A 16,428-nucleotide genomic window follows, 5' to 3' on the forward strand; every position below is an offset into this window, starting at 1 on the left:
CCAGTGAACACCTTTCTTGGCCTCACAATGGCATTTGGCGTTGACTCCCTTTTGCTTTTGGAAATATTCTTTTGCCTTTTGCCTTTGGAGACTAGTATTCCGAGTGGATGACCTGGTCTGATACTGGCCTTCTCTGTCTCTGTCCCTGTCTTCTTTTCTTCTTCGTGCCTGCCTTTTAATCTTTCTGCTCGAGGGCTCTTCGGCTGTTCCCCGTCTGCCCCTGCACACACTGTGTATCGCCACATTGCATTGTGTTTCTGACTGCTTGCCAGGTATCTCAATGTGTGTATCACCAGGGGACCCCAAATTCAACATGTTTGACATCTAAGTAGTTTGTTGCCCTCCCCGAACTCCATCTCCACAAAGGGCCCGATCTCCCCTCTTTTCTGTTTTCCATATCCAGTTTTGGCTTCCGTACTCAAATAGATGCCCAGTTTAGAAAACTCAGTCTTGTATGACTTTGTTATTGCTCATCCCCAGCTTCTAACTGATGGTCTTATCAACCTCATTCTCTGTGCCCTGTGCCCCAGTCGTCTGCAGCCATACCCATGCCCAGTAAGCACGTCTCACACTGCTGTGTCTTTGTACATGCTGTGATGTGTGTCTGCAGTGCTCTTCTCACCCTCAGATGCTACCTCCTCTCGGCAGGGGCTTCTCCCCGTCCCCAGTCAGGTTACTTGTGCACACGCCTCTCATTGGCCCCACACAGCAGTACAACCAGTGTCTCACTGGCCCATGAACTTGAAGCCATAGCTTTCTTGTTAATCAGTGTATCTGATGCTTTCCTGTATTTCCCTCTATTGGGCACATAGCAAAAAACAAACAAACAAACAAAAAACAGATGGATGAATTTGGACCTCAGGGTACTGCATTACAGCATATTGAGTATGAAGGGGAAAAAAATTAAATTCGTAAGATGCACATGCTTTCATGAGTAGCCTTACTAGGTTATTTGCAGAATACCAGCATCGTGGAGCACAACCGGAATCGATGTTTTCTTGATGTTTGCTTGAATCCTGAGTATGTTCTTTTGACTCACTTATTGGAACGAGTGGCAGACGGTCCTCTTGGTGACAATGGCGCTGGCCTGTGGCAGGCCGGCCACCTTGGTTGTCTAAGCTGAAGGCAAAGAACAGCTTTCTTAGATCAAACTTAACGTTTGAATTATATCAGCACATAATTTATTGTGTTTACTTTGAATATCAGTGTTCTTTTCTGCTAGTTTTTGTTTCTAAATTTAGATACTGTTTTCTCGTTGAAGGTATTTTAATGATATGAATTTCCCATAAGATCATTAGGGAAAAATTAAGACATTTTAGGAAACTGAAAAATATGCTCTTGAGTAAACTGAGGATATTGGAATTCTAGAAAAGCAAAGCAGCTGAAAATGTGAGGGAAATGAGAAACCAGTGATTTAAAAGGTATATATGTGTATACATATACGTATATAAAACTCTAAAAAGGTTAAATGTGAAGGCTTTCATTCGTTTAGCAAAATGCAGCTTCCTTATTTAGAAACTAGTCTATTATACTTTGAAAGGAATTGTCAAGTAAAAACTAATGTAGTGAAATAAATACAATTTTTGACAGAAATTACTTGTCTTGAGATTTTGATAGTCAAAATGTTCTCTTAATTTCCTTGTTCTCCTAATTTTCCCTTTTTAAATCCATTGCTCCAGTTTTATAAGGCTGTTTGTGAATCTCTAAAGCTTTTTAAGAATGTTTATGGTATTATAATAAGTAGCTACCCAACATGAGTTGTCATTCATACTACTTATAGAAACAAGTCACAGTTCTATTCATGTTACAGTAACACTGTTCATTTTGACTCAGAAAGGAATATTGTGGTTGGAAATTACATCATTAAATGCAGTAAGGGGAAAAAAATGTATATCTTTCACACACATGAGCATTTTCAAAATGTCACCTAGCATATCTTGCACTGCCAAACAGAGGCCGTTTGTGCGATTTATACGAGGAGAGGGTGCAGCTCCCATAATGAGCAGAAGGTTGGCTGGATGAGATGGAGACGAGTGAGATCAAGGTATAGCTGAAACCAGTAAAAGGTGAGACTTTGAGTGACGCTAGAGGGCTGGTGGTGATATTCTAAATGCAGAGACTCACAGGTTATATTAAGGTCCTAACACATAAAAAAATGCTCTGTGTTTACTTAAAAATACCGTCTGATACCTAAGGTGGGAACAAACCTAAAATGCTGTTGGTTTGAAATAAATTTGCTGGGCTAATGGATTCTAAACATTTTTCTCAACTTTTCATATGCTAAATTTTATTAGTGGTTAATGGAACACTGCTTTAAACTGTTTTGCATTTGGATTAAAACATGGACCGAGGTGAACAAATGACAGTATAATTGTGATGCTCCTGCCTTTTTAAAGATCAGCTTCTTACAAAATGTTGTCATGTGAACCTACAGCGCCCTAAGGTGGTTTTCCCTGGTGTCCTGATCTTTTTCTGACTCACACTTGAGCTTTCCTTCTGTGAGCACCGACCGGTGAGCATAACATCTGACAGATAAAGTCAGGCGCGCATTCCTTTTACAAGTAGGTGAGCGAGCATGTTTGGAAGGCAGGGAGAGTTGGCACGCTGGCCGAAGCTAAGGAAGCTTTAGGGAAGAGTGGGGGTGGAGTTGCCAGCATGCTCTTTGATATAGCAGGTCAGTCTTTCCTCACACAGAATGTACATGGGTGGGTTTGATTTACTACTATTTACGAGCAGGGAGGTAAAAGGCACCTCTGGAAGTGCTTACCGTCTGCAGGAATTCCCGGGACTACGCACAGTTTGCAGTGATGCACATATCAGAACTCTGTGTTACCGTGAGGAGTTCAGAGTGGGCTTTTCCTCTCAAGTGATGCACCATGTTGCTGTCTTTCCTTAAGAGAGACAGTTTTGCATAACTGTGGCAACTTCATGGATTAAGGCAATGCCGAAATGATGAAGTCTAGTTAGGTGTTATTTATCTAATATGCCAAATGTTTGAAAATACTGTCCATTAGCGCTGCAATAATAAAGGACAAATTGAAATACACCTAAGGTTTATCACGATCTGTTCTTTTCCTTGTTTCTCCATACTTACCTCTCACTCTTCTCATTTTGTAATCTAACCTCCAGTCATTAAACGCCTTAGAAGTTGCTCCCATTAAATACTGAGAAGGGCAGAAGGAGGAAGGAAAAGGGGAGGGGGAGAGAGATAGGAGAGAGGGAAGAAGGTGCAGGAGCATCACATAGTCACTGTTTAGGTCTCTTCCGAGGGCACTTCTCTGTTCTCACTGCATCACTTCTGAACTAGTTACCCCTGTTCTGGATTCCCACGTGTGCAGTACCTTTCCGTTTGTGACGTTTACTCTATAGCTTTGTTCAACTTGGCTGACTAGTCCCTCCAGTAAACTGCCCAAGGGAACAGAAGCCATCAGTCTTATTGTTAAATGGTGATGCTTGTTATTCTTTATTTTGTTTTCAAAGATTCCCCAAAGTGAGGACAAAAGGAATCACGCTGAGAAGCTAATCACTCTTCCAGTGCAGGAAGATTCCAAAAAGCCAAATGACCTTTCTGGTTCCACTTCAGATAGCAAAATAGAAAGTGATCGACAGCCAAAAGAAAGCTTTTTTCAGTTTCTTGGTAATTTATTCAATATCTCAGGAAAATCAACTCTTGGCGAAGCCAAGCAACCTTCTTTAAAAGGTGACCATGACAAAACTGAGAAAGGCGTACGAAATCCCAGTGACCATCATGAGGAAGGGATCAAAAAGGAGAGGGCGATTTCCAGCGGCTCCCTGGGAACCCAGGCACTTCCAGCAGAAGAACAGGAATCCAACTCCACTGAACTCTCAGATGCCTTTTCTTTGGATACAACACAAGACAGTGAACAGGAAACCAGTGACTTGATAAAGTAAGTTTAAAATTTACTTGAGGCAAAAATCTGAGCTTTTGGACCTAGCTTTTGATCCTTAGTTACACTCTTATTCTTTAAAGGGATTGGAAAAAGTATTCTGTAATGTTCCTGCAACTGGGTAAAAAAATTATATGATTCTGTGTACGATACATGTAATCTAGGGCCTTTTGAGCTATTGTAGGGGGTGATACTGATAGCTTTTAGGGGCTTTGTCATAGTACAAGACAAGATTTATTTCTAATTTAAGACTTCCTTGAATGAGTATTTTCTGTTTGAATTTTTCCTGTATTAGGTCAGGTAATGTATTCAGGGTCTTCATTTTGGGAACAAAAATGGTCCTAAGGTTTGTATTCATATTATATCAATATCTTTTATTTATGGAATATAATTGTAGAGGTTAAGAAAAGAAATTAAATTGACTCTATTTATAAAAGTAGCCTTATGAATCTTTTTCACAGCTGTAAGAAACTGATATCTTGCACAAATTTAAGGAGCATTTCACCACCCTTTTTTCTTTGATTAGCAAATAGCCACTAACTTATTTTTCTTTTACTCAGATGAGCTTAAAGGAATATTTCTTTTTCAATTATAGTTGACATTAAATATTAGTTTCAGGTGTACAACATAGTCGTTAGACATTTATATAACTTACAAAGTGATCCCCATGATAAATCTAGTATCCACTTGACACTATACATAGTTATTATAATATTATTGACTATATTCCCTGTGTTGTACTTTATGCTCCCATGACTAATTTGTAACTGCCAATTCGTACCTCTTAATCCCTTCACTTTTTTTACCCACCCCTCCAATCCCTCTCCCATGTGGCAACCATCATCAGCTTGTTGTCTGTATCTGTGAGTTTGTTTCTGTTTTCTTTGTTCGTTTATTTTGTTTTTTAGATTCTACATATCAATGAAATCATAAGGTATTTGTCTTTCTCTGTCTGACTTATTTCACTTAGCAAAATACCCTCTAGGTCCATCCATGTTGTTGCAAATGGTAAGATTTCATTCTGTTTTAAGGAAGAGTAATACTCCATTGTATATATGTACCACATCTTCTTTATCTAGTTATCTAGGTTGCTTTCATATCTTGGCTGTTGTAAATAATGCTTCAATGAACATAGGGATGCACACGAGGTCAGACAATTAAGGTCACAAACTCATGCTAGAAAAAGTGCTACATTAACCTCATTGCTGAATATCATTATGGTCACCTTCAAAGTACTCCCCTTTGGGAGCTACACACTGATGCCAGCGCCTAGTCCACCCTTCAAAGCAATTTTGGAACTCTTTTTCTGGAATGGCACTGTTATCATATCACTCTTGATGTCCTGAATGTCATCAAAATGTCTTCCTTTCAATATTTCCTTTATCTTCGGTTAAAGAAAGAAGTCATTGGTGGCCAGATCAGGTAGTAGGGAGGATGTTCCAATACAGTTATTTGTTTACTGGCTAAAAACACTCTCACAGGCAGTGCCGTGTGAGCTGGTGCATTGTCGTGATGTAAGAGCCATGAATTGTTGGCGAAAAGTTCAGGTTGTCTAACTTTTTCATGCAGCCTTTTCAGCACTTCCAAATAGTAAACATGGTTAACTATTTGTCCAGTTTGTACAAATTCATAGTGAGTAATCCCTCTGATACCAAAAAAGGTTAGCAACATCATCGCAACAAGTTTGTGAACTTAATTGTCCAACCTCGTAGGTATTTTTTCTTTTCAAATTCATGTTTTGGATTTCTTCAGATAAATACCCAGAAGGGGGATTTCTGGGTCACGTGGTAGTTCTATTTTTTAATTTTTTTGAGGAACCTCCATACTGTTTTCCATAATGGTTACACCAGTTTGCAATAGAAGGAATATTTTCTACCCCCCAAAATGTTTACAACAATGTTGAGTCTATTAGACCTTTTGTGTAACAAAAGTATTTATTCATAACTGGAAAGGATCTGTCTTACTGATTTTAGTTTAACCTCTACCTGTGAATTATTTGTATTATCTGAAGAGGTCATGATAATAGTATAGTCAGACATAGGTGACATCTTAGAACTATGTAGTTCTTTGTAGTTTCAACATGTGTTCATGTATGTGCTTTCAGTTAATTCCTTGTAGCAAGCTTATGAGGTAGCCACAGAGCCATCTTATAGAGAACTGAGACACCCAGATAGATTTGTGTTTCCCTGTCAAAAGTGGTATGGTGGGGAGGGCTTGCCCTACCAGATGTTAAAATGTACTAATAAAGCTACATTAATTGAAACCATGTCATACTGGTGTAACAATATTTGCTAGCCATTTAAAAGGAACAGAATAGACAGTCTGGAAATAAACCCTTGTATATTTGTGATTTGAACCCTTGAATATGGCGATATTACATCTTTTTGTGGTAGAAAGAAGGAATTGGGGAAATTGGTAAACAATTTCAAGGAAAAAAATCAAAGCTAGATACTTATCTCATTTTCATATTAAAACTAGTTGAAAAGGAGTAACGTGGTAAAACATACAGAATTAAAAAATGTGAATTATTTTATTTTGGGGAGAAACAGTTTTCTAAGCATGATAGCAATGAAGGTATCAGGAATAGCAGATCAGTAGGTTGGATTACTTCCAATTTTCAAGCTCACTTATATCAAACAACATACATTAAATTGGCTACGAGAAAATTATATATGAAAAATGTCCGATTGTGCTTTAACTGATAAGCATTTTAGACACTAATTTACCAATAGAAAAAAAATGGACAAACAGTATAAACAAGTCATTCAAATAAAAGAAATATAAACTGGTAATAAGTAGGAAAAAGGTTTGTTCTCACTAGAAATCAAGAAAATACAAACTGTTAAATTGATAACTAATAATAAATGATAATACTCTATGAGTCATGTTGAAAATGGCTGATGCTCTGATGTACTAGTGTTAGGAGTGGAGGACACGTTTTTAGGACAATATCAAGAACCTTAAAAAGCTTGTAGATTATTTCTAGTAATGTACAAAGGTGTTTATTGGAACATTATTTATAGAAATATATAATGGGAAACAAATGTCCAACAGCAAAAAAAAAAAAAAAGATTAAATTGGGGTGCATCCTCAATAAAGGATTGTCTAAAGCAGTGCTAGTCAAAGTGTGGCCCTTGGGGGCAGCAGCACAGCATCACCTGGGAGTCATTAGAAATGGAAATTACCTGATTCAGACCCACTGAATCAGCATCCCTAGGCGTGGGGCCCAGCAATCTTCTAACAGCCTCTCCAGGTGACTTTGGTTCTAAAGTAATTTACAATGGTAGGGATTTGGGGGCTTTATATGGGAATTGGGTAGAACAGAAAACTTGTGCTTTTTCTCCTTTGGTTTAGATGACTAGGTCATATTAAACAAAAATGAAATTTAACTCTCATGTGTCTTTTTAAACGAAAAGGTTTGTTAGGCCATTGCTAGCAAAAAAAGACGACCAGTCTTGGGGCATGGAGTCTAAATCACTGGCAGCATGGCTCGGTAGAAAAGACAACATGTCCATCCTCTCGGCCTTTGTAAGCATTTTTGTAAGTCAAGTAGGGGGAAGAGGGAAGAAAGATGTACACCATCTGAAAGAAATTACATTCACTATAGGCAAAGGAGTGGGAGAAAGTGAAGCAGGGCCAGCTCGGGGAGAGGTGCAGAGCCTGCAAAGAAATGTACGCTCCTATGGATTGGCTGTGGGCAGCAGTCTGGAAAGCCCACGTGTAAGCAAACAGCGGAGGCTCCTGGAGTTCGATGGTGTCTGGCTAAAATAATCTGCAGAAATAGCCACCTCGAAATTAATCTGAAGTTCCAGCAGATATACAGGAATTACAGGAATGTGAGCAGCCTTTTGTCAGAGCTGCTCCACAGCTATTAACAGGCTCTCTGTTCTCTCTTTCTTTCACTCTCTGGCCGCTGTAATTTTAATTTATAACATCTCAGAATTTTCTCGTCAGTCAGGTTTATTTCTTTGGGTACTAGACAGTGGGAAATAGAAGAGAACATTATGACTCTTAATTCTCATTATTAAAGTTCTCCTTGTTAATAGGATAATTAAGGAAATTCACCAGAACTACCTCAGCCAAGAAAGGTGATTTTTTTTTTTGGTGTTTTGTTTTCATCTATATTTCTTTTCAAATAAGGAAACAAGGCTCAGAAAGTTAAGTAACACCCTCCAAATCGCACAGTCAATAACAATTGATAATAGGAATTAATAGCAATAAGAACAGCTGGTAGACACTATATAAGAAGTTCCGAACTCCTCCAAGTCCAATTTCAAGGGTAGACACTGTCAGGGGGACCCAAGAGCACTTGGTTATATTGGAAAATTCCACAGGAAGAAATTCATCCAGCTGCCACGAGTACTGCAATCTTTAGATCTTTTGTTTTACAACTGAGAAAAGTGATTCTTAAGAGGAAAGGAAAAGACCACTGGATTCTCAGTTTGACTGAAATAACAGGTTTCTTCCAACCCAGCTTTAGAAATCTTACAGATGGTCATGTTTTGAATTACAGTTTCAGTAACTTCCTGTTGACGATTGTCAATTTGTTTAGGAATTATCATATGATAGTTGAATACCATTTTGGTTAATAGTTTATTTTGATGGTATGGTTAAGGACTGCTTGTAACCGATTTTTAGATATTATTTAAATAATATACCTGGAGAAGATATTTATTAATAATTTTGAGACTCTACATTTTTAGTATCAAAGTTGTTCCTTTGGTTCTGTGATGAATTTATTGCAAGCAAGGGTATATTTAATTGTTTTATTGAGATCATGAGAATATTTCAAATTTAAAATGTTATTTAAAATTAAGAATCTGTACTTTTGAAATTACTGGATTTTAGTTCCACATAAAAATTTTAATTATTTTAAGAAAGAGCGAATTAACTGAAGGTTTTGCATTGTCTTTCTCATGTAAAAATGCCCCTAATTTTTTTCTTCATAGTTTTTTTAAATAATCGGGGTGTAGTTAAAATAGAGTTAATAGTTTAATTTAGACAAGTTAATAAAATAAACTGTGCTTTATAATGCTCTCCATTGCTATAGTGTCAAACATGTTTTTGATCACAATTAATCATGACTAACACAGTTTTGAAAATTTAGACAAGTTATCTGTATTTTGAAGTATGTTTAAAAGAAATCCTCATCAAAGGCATTGTAAATTATTTCATCTTCACTTAATTAAAAATAATAAACAGCTTTGTAATTGTTTTTATGTATAGTTGACTGTGCACATTTCCTATTTAATATCTATAAAGCGTTTAAGTATACCTGTGGGGAAACATTTTTAGATTGTTTTCTATACATTAACTTATGCTTCTGGTGTAATTTATGTAGGAAGCAGTTCACTGTTGGGTTGAAATTATTTTAAAAAATTCTATAATTCTTATATTTGCAAAGATTTATATATATCATGGGAATCTCTACTGTCAAAGCTTTATTATGATTTGAAAAAAATAATGTGCTGGTTTTGTAGTTTTTCTTTACATAGAAAAGTTAAAAGCCATTCCTATTATGAGATACACTTCACCACAGTTTCTGGGATTACTGTTAAGTGTTACTAATTACAGTTCCTGATACTCCCATGCTGTTTCTTTTTACAGAGAAATGGATGGTAAACCAGAGAGGCCTTCAGTAACGTATGCAACATACCGAGGCCCCAGACAAATTAGGAAATATTTGAAACAGCAGACCATGTTAGAAACTGTGACTCCCTTGGACAGAGAAAATGAAACCTCTGACTCTAGTATAAGCACACACATTGTCCCTGGGAGTGAGACAGAGGCTGTGACGCTGCCGTCTTTGTCATCATTTAGCACAGATGTATCTATGAAAGGACATACGCTGGGAGGCCCATTAGAAGACTCAATAAATCTCAACACAGAAAGCCATCTGACAAACAATCCAGAAGTGCCAAATATTGCCTCTTTTAAGGATGTTTTGAATAAAAATGATCCTAGGGGACTTGAGAGAAGTAGGTCATCCCTTTCTGTGACTCACTCCGGCTCCGCTGTTGGAGAATATGACGCACAGCCCCATTTAAGTTGTGTACCAGTTTCTCAGACTGACAGAAACTTGGTATGTTCAGGGTTATTCACAGGGAGTAACAGTAGCAGTGTTCCTTGCCATCCAGACTTTCAGAGGGTAACTACAACAGAAACTACGCTAAGAGAGAGCAGCTCCGTGGTGAGTGATGGGATGCTAGCGCCAAGAGAAGAGCATGTGGAACCTCAGAGCCCTGCTGCTTCTGACTTCTCTTGTAGTGAATCTGATGGAAGTGACACTACCAAACAGGAAAATGCAGATGTGCCGAGTCCAAATGAATCAATTAGACATGAAGATCTGCGCTTGCCAGAGAGTAAGTATCCTGACAAGCAAATCATAGATAACTCATCACAGCAGGCTGCCAATCACACCGGCAGCACTGCTCTTCAGAGACTTGCTGTGACAGACACGGAACTTGTAAATGAAAGTAATAGGTTGTCTGTCCCAGATGCTCAGGAAAACGTGGCTGGTACAGAAATCAGGCAAGAAACAGACAGTGTCTCAGTTGGTGAACTCACAACTTCAAGTCATGTAAAAGCTCCAGAAGATAGAATTGAGTCACTACCCAAAGATACTGACCAGTTGTTTGTAACGGAAGCCAAAAAGTTTGATTTGGGGCCACCTGGCAAAATGCCTCCCACTTCCAGAATAAGTCAAAAGGACCCTGCCGCTGTAAAATGCATAGGTGAATCAGTAGTTGTGGCATGCTTAGAAAACCACATAACCCCTGAACTGACTTTTGAACTTCACAAAAATAACATTTCAGAATCTCTTCTTGACTCGGAGAGTCCCCAACAAACCAAAGTATCACCCGATACCAGAACGTCTCTTACCCTGGACTACACAAAATCAAATTTCGATGCTTCATCTCCTACCTTTGTTTCTGGAGTTGGCATGCTGAGCAGGTTGGATGTTCCTGTTTCAGAGGAGGAGGAGTCTTCTGGGTTCATTGAAACTGGGGATGTCAGCATTGCTGGAATTTCCTGTGAGCCTACTAAGTGTCGAGGAGCAAATGTGAATCATGTTGAGGCTGCAGATGGGAAGAGTCCTCCAGCTGGCCTTCACCTTGAGCATGCATCTGCACTTCTTGAATCCAAGGAAGTTCTTCCTGATAGTGAAAAATGCCAATTTCCACTCGATCTTGAAGCCATTGACACCCACTTAACTGGAGTGGACTTGAGGTTGGAGTCTGAAAGCCTCTCTGAGGACCACAGTTCCACATCATCTCAAGACCCTAATAAAGCAGAGTTAATGCTTTCAAACACTAAAGCAAGGGAGAGCGCTATAGAGAAGTCTGATTCCCTTTCCTTGGAAACCAAAACTGATAACATCGCTGAAGTTTTATCAAAAGCTGAAGTTGGTGGTCTGAACAGTGTTCCTGTTGAGTCACATCCGGGAAGAGGAAAGCCTATAGCCCTCTGCAACATACCTGTTTCTCAAACAGAGTCCAGAGACATATCTCAGGATAATGTTTCTTCTCTATTCGAAATTACAGATATGCCAGCAAAGTCTGTTTTATCTGAATTAACTTCCCTAGAGGTTGAACAGGATAAAAGTTTTCAATTGACGGATCCTAATGAGATTAAAGAGAAATACTCAGATGTAGGGTTTAGAGAGACTTGCCAAGCTGAGGTTCCTCCTTCTGTCTCCAAATATCAAGGTATACGGGAAACAGAGGTAGAAGCCTTAGGTTATCCTGCTTTACTCAGAGGTAGTACATCTGGAATTTTACCTCCTGTTCATGATGAAAACGTCACCAAGCAAATGGTACAGAATTGTGAAGCCAACACTGGTGTGATTTGTCAACCTTCAGATATTTCTAGGTCTAAAAAGGTTTCTGGCTTCTCAGAAAAGGCAGAGCTCAACTTAACTAATACTTCTCCAAAAGGCCAAAAAACTGACAGCACAAAAATAAATTCACCTTTTCTGGGCTCTGATACCAGTTTGGGGAAAAAGCCTTTTGCACCCAAGGATTCAAGCTTTCTTAACATTCCTTCTGTGTTGAGATCAGAAAAGAAAGCCTTATCTCACAGAAAGAAAGAGAACAGTCCTTTCTTAAGTGGTGGTATTAATAGCTTGTCTTCTTCTCATAATGCTGAAGAAGTTAGCATGGTTACAAGTTCACGTGATCCCCCAAATAATTTTGGTTCTATAAAAGTTACCACAGATGTCACACATGAAGATGCCTCCTTAACTAACCCGCTCTACCTTAATAGCTCTTATTTGGAATTTGAAACATCTGTCCCAACAGAGGCAGAAGTGACACCATTTCAGGAACATTTTGGGAATCATACGGGGAAGGTATCTCTGGATTTCCCAACTGCTGCCCAATTTGACAGTCCCCGGGAAGCAGAGACTGGAGCAGTTGCTGGGGCTCCAGCGTCAGTTAACAGCTCCACGCAGCCGTGTTCTGAAGCATCTACTGAGCATATAGAAGCAAGGAGGGGAGTGCAGGACCAACATTTGGACCTCAAAAGTGGTTCAGTTAAAAAGGCTGATACATTGTTTGGTGCGAGTTTTAATTCTGTCAGGGAAGAACTAAAATCCAAACCCACAGCTGATGCCTGCCATGCGCGTATAGCCCTCGACGGCATAATGAATCCTGATACCCTGAAAGAAGACATCCCTGAGAAAAACCCATCAGAAGTGACATCAGCAGGGATCCAACTTACAGACCATTTGGAAGAGAAGGACATGGACAACATGTCAGGAGTTCAAGGGGAAGAAAAGGCCTATGTTTCACCTACGGCGGGTGACAAGAGCCCCCTTTTTGATTCTGAGCGAATGAGTGTATCTTGTTTGTTAGAAGATCGAGCTAGGGTATTAGTCAATGAGGTTATTAATTTCGCCCGAGAAAATATAACAAATGATGCTCTTGAAGATACTCGAGATACCTGGGATTCTGAACTTCAGGCTAATACTTCAAAAATTCTGAACAGTGGTGGTGTTAAGCCTCATGATATGGTAAGGGAGTTCTTGGTGTCAGAACAGGAAGTAAATCAAAGCACCTGTGAAATTAGTGAACATAAAGTATTAGGTCAATTCTCTGTAAATAACTTATTTAGTGATACAGAGTCAATTAAAGGAAGAGAAATTGTTCCCTACCAAGAATCCCCATTTTCTGGAAGTGGAGCTGGACAGTCTGAAGGCATTAACTTGCAGGAATCAGATACTGTTTTACTCACTGAAAACGTGTCCCATAAAGAGTTAGATGATAGGGTAAAAACACATTTACTTCTCAAAGAGGACTCTAAAGAGAAAATGGAAATAGTGTGTGTGGATAATCACAAAAATGGAACAGAGGATACTAGAACTCTTGTATTAAATTTCAAATGGCCTCCATTTCCGAATGATGACATCCATGGACCCGGGACATCCAAAAGCAGTTTGTCTGATAGTCTTGTGTGTATATCTGAAAAAGCCTTGCCAGGACACAGTAATAAAAGCACACCACTTGCAATGTCAGAAGTAGGGAAAGTACACAGAAAGGATCCTGAAGTAAATATAGGAAAAACAGAGCTTATACCTTCCATTTTAGAAATGGGAAAAACAAACAGAAAGGATGCTGAATTGAATATTATGAAAAATGAGGCAGTCCCTCCTATGTCAGAACTGGGAGGAGCACGTAAAAAGGATGATGAATCGACTATCGCAAGAACTGAGCCAATAACTGACAATTTTAAAATGCAAGAAGTACACCAAATGGCTGCTGAGACGTGTGTTGAAAAAACTGAGGGATTGCCTGCCATCTTAAGACTAGAAAAAGCTTCTAAGATGGGGGATACTGAAACGGATATTGGCAAAACTGACATGGTGCCTGTTGTGTCAGAAGTGAAAAACACCTGTCAAGAAGATGCTGAGGGGATGAGTGTAAAGACTGAAGTGATGCCTGCTGCATTAGAAACGGAAAATATTTACCTGAAGCATGCTGAAGGTGATGTTGGCAAGATCAGGGTGGCATCGATGTTGTCAGAAATGGGAGATGTCTACCAAAAAGATGCTGAGGAGCTTACTGAAAAGGTTGAAGTAGTACAGGCTGTGTTCGATGTAGAAGGTATTTACCAAAAGGATGCTGAAGGGGATATTGCAAAGACTGAGGTGAGACCTGTTAAGTTAGAAACGGAAAACATTTACCCAAAGGACATTGAAAGAGATATGGACAAAACGGAGACGATGTCCATTACGTTAGAAGGTAATGTCTACCATAAAGATGCTGAGGGGATCACTGAAAAGACTGAGAGACCTGTGTTGGAAATGGAAAACAGTTACCAAACGGATGCAGACGGGGTTATTGGAAACACCGAAACAGTCCCTTTTGCGTTGGAAGTACACGAAGCCCACAAGAAGGCAGTCCCTGCCTCCTTAGAAATGGAAAAACCATGCAAGAGGGATGCCAAAGAGATGACTGGAACCGTTGTGTCCATGCCCTCTATGATAGAAATGGAAAGAACATCCCCAGAAGATTCTGATGGAACTGTCAGGAAACACCAGATGTTGTCCGCAGTGGGAAATGTGGAGAAAGCATATGGAATGGGTCTGGAATTGCCCATTCCACAAGCAGAGGCCATGCCTCCCATATTTGAAACTAAAAAAGCACCCCAAGAATATGCCAAAGGGAATATTGGAGACATGGAGGAAAAGCCCACTGAAGGAAAGGAAGATTTGATAGCGCGTGACCATAGACTTGCTTCGTATTTCAGGGGATGTGAATCGCCTACATTAAGTAAGGATTATGAAGGCTACCCAGCCTTAGCAATGCCGTATTTTCAACCTGCAGATACCAGAGGAAGGCTAGACAAAAGAACATACGTTACTGCAGTAGATAACAAAACAGGACATGTAGGTGATTATAGCGATGAAAAAGAACAGTCTAACTTAGCCTTCGTTTCTCAGGATGAACAAGAAAATTCTTCCTTTACTATATTATATGAAGAACCTCTTCGAGATGAGGACAAGTATGCTACTGCAGAGATAAGAACACACTCCCTTTCGTTCCCTGATACATCCACTGACAGCATGCCTGTTCTCATGTGTGAACGCTCAGAGAGTAGAACTGACCTAGTCCATCATTTTGAAAAGGATACTAAATTAGGTGAGACCTTTGATAGCGATAGTTCAGAAATGTTCCTGTCGGTGGAGGCCAAAAGGTACAAAATTTATCCCTTAGCTTTGTCTCCCATTTATGAAGATGACAGCTCTCAGGAGGACATTCTGTCCAGCGAGGTCTCGCCTGGTCATCATGGCTCCACCAAATCTAGAGAGCACGCAAACCAGCCCTCTTCTGTTTTATCACTTCTCCAGTCGGTATCAGAGCGTTTGAAGATGAATTTTGATGAGGACGACAGGCAGGAGTTAGGGGAAGAGGAGGAGGAAGAAGAAGAACCATTGCATAAAGGAAGTCAGAGAGCTAGGAGGAGGGAAACCGTTATCTTCAAGCTGCCAGGTCCTTCCAGCACGTTTTACCCTGATGATGACGAGGAAAGGACTGGAATTGCTAATAATTCATGTGTACAGTCAAATGAACCTCCTCCTTCCAATCTGCAAATTGGTCTGTGGGCAGATAAGGCCTCAGTTCCACAAAAATCTGACCTTACTTCTAAGCTACATTCTTCGTTAAGGAGTGCTTATCATCAATATTTGCAGACTTCTAAAATCCAGTCCTCAGAAAAAGGAGCCAGATTTGGTGGGACTTTGCAGGAACCAGTGTCAAAATATTTCCGTACTCAAGACAACTCAGGGAGATTCAACCCATTTGCAGAGGTAAGTTATTTTGATTAACTAGTGAAGTAGTATTTGGGGTCATGAAGTGATGTAAAAGCTTATCAAGAAAATGTTTTGAGGTTGTGTAAAGATTGTTTTAAGAAAATATCAGAGGATACTTTATTCTTTGGTTGAAGTGTATCATAAACTCATGTATTTTAGCTGAACTGTTACATTGAGAAAAAAATTGATCACAATTTAAAGGCAGAGAAGGAAGTTATTTTCCAGTTCTTTGCTATATTTAGTTTTCAAACTAAGTCACAACATTCTGAATTTCTCAAGGTACTATGTGTGAGAAAATTGATACTACTTTCCATTGAGCGTCTGGGTCTCATGAAAACATTGCATAATAAAAACATTTTAAATACTTAAAAATACTTTTTTTTTGCTTGACAACAACGTCTCTCTTTAGTAGCTCATGTTGCTCATGCAAAGCAAGACAATAAACAGCTTAATTCAGGAAAAAAAGCTGAAAACATTATAGTTGGAAAATGCTTTGAAATTCAGTTTACATTTTTCTTTGACTTGGAAATATTTAATTGTCTAATGTAGAATATTCATTGAACCTGGGACTTTACTTTCTGGTATTCCCAAGATTATAGAACTTTCTCTAGGATTCCCAAGACCTGCGTCTTTACCTGGAATAGCCTTAGGAGCAAATAGTAATACTTGAATACCAATCAGTAGCTTGCAAGGCAAGTCATTTTAAAA

The 16,428-nt window shown here is 39.1% G+C and overlaps 1 protein-coding gene across 1 annotated transcript in view; it reads left to right on the forward strand.

The window, feature by feature from the left end:
- Positions 1 to 16,428, forward strand: part of CRYBG3 (crystallin beta-gamma domain containing 3) — a 107,913-nt gene that overhangs the window by 30,151 nt on the left and 61,334 nt on the right. Inside the window, exons 3-4 of the mRNA XM_033127701.1 lie at positions 3,481 to 3,908; positions 9,516 to 15,717. Of these exons, the coding sequence (XP_032983592.1) occupies positions 3,481 to 3,908; positions 9,516 to 15,717 (6,630 nt within the window). The remainder of the gene's footprint in view (positions 1 to 3,480; positions 3,909 to 9,515; positions 15,718 to 16,428) is intronic.

This window comes from Rhinolophus ferrumequinum, chromosome 2, assembly GCF_004115265.2.
Source record: "Rhinolophus ferrumequinum isolate MPI-CBG mRhiFer1 chromosome 2, mRhiFer1_v1.p, whole genome shotgun sequence".
Taxonomy (NCBI): Eukaryota; Metazoa; Chordata; class Mammalia; order Chiroptera; family Rhinolophidae; genus Rhinolophus; species Rhinolophus ferrumequinum.